Source organism: Mesitornis unicolor, unplaced genomic scaffold (genome assembly GCF_000695765.1).
Source record: "Mesitornis unicolor isolate BGI_N332 unplaced genomic scaffold, ASM69576v1 scaffold7640, whole genome shotgun sequence".
NCBI classification, from domain to species: domain Eukaryota; kingdom Metazoa; phylum Chordata; class Aves; order Mesitornithiformes; family Mesitornithidae; genus Mesitornis; species Mesitornis unicolor.
Genome location: NW_010156157.1, coordinates 1 through 4,398, shown reverse-complemented (window position 1 = coordinate 4,398; position 4,398 = coordinate 1). Strand labels below are relative to the sequence as shown.

The 4,398-nt window shown below is 59.0% G+C and overlaps 1 protein-coding gene across 1 annotated transcript; it reads right to left on the bottom strand.

The window, feature by feature from the left end:
• Positions 1-1,145: 1,145 nt before the first annotated feature.
• On the bottom strand, positions 1,146-3,624 carry LOC104535965 (E3 ubiquitin-protein ligase RING2-B-like; the record flags this gene model as incomplete). The annotated part of the gene is given in 4 exon segments (XM_010180938.1): positions 1,146-1,455; positions 3,165-3,380; positions 3,463-3,509; positions 3,511-3,624. Coding segments are annotated over 4 exon segments (687 nt in total), but the record flags the coding sequence as incomplete, so codon positions are not given.
• Between the last annotated feature and the right edge of the window lie 774 nt (positions 3,625-4,398).

Here is a 4,398-nt window from a genome sequence, read left to right as displayed (position 1 = left end):
AAGAAAAAGGGAGGAAGAGGAGGAGAGGGGAGGAGGAGAAGAGGAAAAGGGGAGAGGGGGAGGAAGAGAAAAAGGAAGAAGGACGAGATGGAGGAAGAGAAGAGATGAGAAGGGAGGAAAAGGGGAGAGGATAAGTGGAGCGGCAGAGGAAGAGAAGTAGGAAGAGAGGAGGTGAGGAAGGAAAAGGAAGAAGGGGAGGTCAAAGAAGAGAAGGAAAAGGAAGGAAGAGAAGGAGAGGGAGGAAGAAGAGAAAGGAAGAAGGGAGAGGTGGGGGAAGAGAAGAGGGAGGCAGAGGGGGAGGAAGAGGAGAGGAAGAGAACAGGAAAAGGGAGGAGGAGGAGGGGGAGGCACAAAGAGGAAGAGGAGGGAAGAGGAAGAGGAAGTAATGAGAGAAAAGAGGAAAAGGGAGGAAGGGAGGGGAAGAAGGGAAAGGGGGAGGAAGAGAAACAGGAAGAGGAGAGGAAGGGAGAGGGGAGGAAGGGGAAGTGGCAGAGGGTGAGGAAGAGAAGAGAGGAGGAAAAGGGAGGAAGAGGAGGACCAGTACACACCAGTACAGCCCTGCCCGCACCAGTACAGCACTGCCCACACCAGTACAGCCCAGTACAGCCCTGCCCGCACCAGTACAGCCCTGTCTGCACCAGTATGTACCAGTACAGCCCTGCCCATCCCAGTATGTCCCTGCTTACACCAGTACAGCCCTGTCAGTCCCAGTACAGCCCCGTACGGCCCTGCCTGCACCAGTATGGCCCTGCCCATCCCAGTACATCCCAGTACAGCCTTGTCTGCACCAGTACATCCCAGTACAGCACTGCCCGCACCAGCACGTCCCAGTACAGCCTTGTCTGCACCAGTACATCCTTGCCTGTCCCAGTACAGACCTGCCCGCACCAGTACAGCCTGGTCAGTCCCAGTACAGCCCTGCCTGCACCAGTATGTACCAGTACATTCCTGCCCATCCCAGTACAGACCTGCCTACACCAGTACAGACCTGTCAGTCCCAGTGCATCCCAGTACAGCCCTGCCTGCACCAGTACACCCCAGTACATCCCTGTCTGTCCCAGTATGTCCCTGTCTGCACCAGTACAGCCCAGTACAGCCCTGCCAGCACCAGCACATCCCAGTACGGCCCTGCCCGCCCCCTGCCCTCACCGTGTCTGCGAATACTCCCCCTTCTCCACCAGCAGGGGATGGGGCCGAAACACCAACTCGATCTCGCTGCTGCCGGGCTCGGCGCCGGGTTCAGGGGTGCCCCGACCCCCTCCTTCGTGGGAGGTTTCGGGGTCAGGGTCCGGGCCGGAGTCGTCAGAGGCGCGGGAGCGTTTTCGGCTGGGCCCGGCCTCGGGGTGGCTGGGGGCGGAGGCGTTGCTGAGGTGGGAGCGGCTGTCGCAGTTGTCCTCGCCCCCACTGAAGGTGGCGTTGTCTGACTCCTGGTGCAGCTTGCGGACGCGCTGGGCCCTGGAGGGGAGGGAACAGAAGGGGGTTAATGGGGATATGGGGTGAGGGGGGGACATGGGGGGTAGCTATGGCATGGGGAGAGGCAGCTCTGAGCATGTTTGGGGCGTTAAAACCCTGTCCATGGCATCAAAGGGGGGTTTGGAGGTCACCTCCTTCATGGGTAGGGACCAGATCTGGGTCCTCAAACTCCATCCATGGCATCTCAGGGGGAAATGGAGGTCACCTTCTCCATGGATAGGGACATTTCCAGCCACATTTGGGTCCTCAAATCCCATCCATGGCATCTCACGGGGGTTGGAGGTGACTTCCTTCATGGATAGGGACTAGACCTGAGTCCTCTAAACCCATCTGTAGCATCTCAAGAGGGTTTGGAGGTCACTTTCTCCATGGATAGGGACATTTCCAACCACATTTGGGTCCTCAAATCCCATCCACGGCATCTCAGGGGGGTTTGGAGGTCACTTCCTTCATGGGTAGGGACCAGATCTGGGTCCTCAAACCTCATCCACAGCATCTTAGGGGGGTTGGAGGTCAATTCCTTCATGGATATGGACCAGATCTGAGTCCTCTAAACCCATCTGTAGCATCTCAAGAGGGTTTGGAGGTCACTTTCTCCATGGTTTGGGACATCTCCAGCCACATTTGGTTCATAAAACCCCATCCATGGCATCTCAGGGGGGTCTGGAGGTCACCTCCTCTATGCATATGGACTACACCTGGGTCCTCAAAACCCACCTGTACCATCTTAGGGTAGTTTAGAGGTCACCTCCTCACATCTCCAACCAGACTTGGTTCCTTAAATCCCATCCACAGCATCACAGAAGTGTATGGAGATCACCTCCTTCATGATTATGGACATCTCCAACCACATTTGGGTCCTCAAACCCCATCCATGGCATCTCAGGGGGGTCTGGAGGTCACCTCCTTCATGGATAGAGACCAGATCTGGGTCCTCAAAACCCATCTGTAGCATCTCAGGAGGGTTTGGAGGTCACCTCCTTCATGCATAGGGCCATCTCCAACCACATTTGGACCCTCAAACCCCATCCATGGCATCTCAGGGGGGTTTGGAGGTCACCTCCTCGCATCTCCAACCAGATCTGGTTGCAAAGACTCCATCTGTAGCATCTCAGGGGGGTTTAGAGGCCACCTCCTCCATGGATAGGGACATCTCTGACCACGTCTGGGTCCTCAAACTCTGTCCACGGCATCTCAGGAGGGTTTGGAGGTCACCTCCTTGCATCTCCAACCAGATCTGGTTGCTCAGATTCCATCTGTAGCATCTCAGGGGGGTTTGGAGGTCACCTCCTCCACGGACAGGGACATCTCTGACCACGTCTGGGTCCTCAGATACCATCCATGGCATCTCAGGAGGGTCTGGAGGTCACCTCCTCCATGAATATGGACCGGATCTGGGTCCTCCAAACCCACCCACAACATCTCAGGGGGGTTGGAGGTCTCCTCCTCCATGGGTAGGGACATCTCCAACCACTTCCTGCTCCTCCAAACCCATCCATGGCACCCCAAAAGGATTTTGGTCCCAGTGAGGGCCACCACTCCTCACTGGTCTCCATCCCACCACAAAACCATCCACCACCCCCCAAAATCCCCCCAAACCCCCATCTTTTCCCAGTGTAGAAGGCAGAACGTGGTGGGAGATGCCCCCAGGACCCCCGCCCCACGCCAGGGAGGTGCTTTAGGGGTCCCACCTGTGCATCGCCTGCATCTTGAGCCCCTCCTCGATGCTGCTGCTCAGCGCCTGCTGGTTGTGGAGGCGGCTGAGCTTGGCCAGGACCCGGTCCTGGTGAGCCTCGTACTCGTCGCGGCTGGGGTAAATTTTGGAGATCAAGGCGTCGAAATTGGGGTCAGGGCGCAAGGAGCGCTTGGAAACCAACTTCTTGCGGCACGTGGGACACTCCTTGTTCCTGCGGGTGACAAGAAGGGACGAGGGGTGACGCGGGGACGCCCCCGGCGGTGGCGGCGGCGGCGGCGTCACCCGGCCCCTACCCGCTGCGGAGGGCGGTGACGATGCAGTCGGAGCAGAAGCGGGGCAGGGCACTCCTTGGTGGTCATGGTGTTCTTCAGCATGTCCAGGCAGATGGGGCACATCAGCTCGCTGTGCAGGCTGCGCGGGGACACCGCGATCTCCGTCCCGTCCATGATGGCCTCCTGGGGTGGGGACACATGGTGACATCGTGTTACAGGGCTGGGGTGACAGGAAACTGACCCCATAGAACGGGGACACCCCCTTGAGCCCATCTCTGAGAATTTGGGGTGACTGGGTAGGGGTCGTGTGGGGACACCACGATCTCTTGTCCCCGTCCATGATGCCCTCCTAGGGGGTGGCACTTTGTGACACTGCCATGGCCCTGGGGGTGACAGGACAGTGCCCCCCACCCTGGGGACATCCCCCTGTACCCATACCCCAGGATTTAGGGTGCCAGCACCCCAAGAACCCCCTCCCCAGGGGGGTGCCAGACCTTGGCCCTCCCCCACCATCCACACCTTGGGGTTGGCCCTTGTCCCCCCCACCCAATTTGAGGGGTCCCAGCCCTGGACCCCCTGTGTGTCCCCCTCGGGGCAGTGTCCCCAGGTACCCCCCAATTTGGGGGGGTCCTAGGCCTTGCATCCCATCATTGTCCCCCAATTTGAGGGGTCCCAGCCCTTGATTCCCTGTGTCCTCCCCCAGGTACCCCCAAATGTGGGGGGGTCCCAGGCCTTGTGTCCCCCTCCAGGTACCCCCAGTTTGGGGGAACCCCAGGCCTTATGTCCCCTGTCATCCCCCCTAATTTGAGGGGTCTCAGCCCTTGATTCCCTGTGTCGACCTCCAGGTACCCCTCAATTTGGGGGGGGTCTCAGGCCTTGTGTCCCCCCCCACACCCAAACTTTGAGGGGATCCCAGGCCATGACCACCTGCCCCTCTCCCCAAAGCAGTGTCCCCCT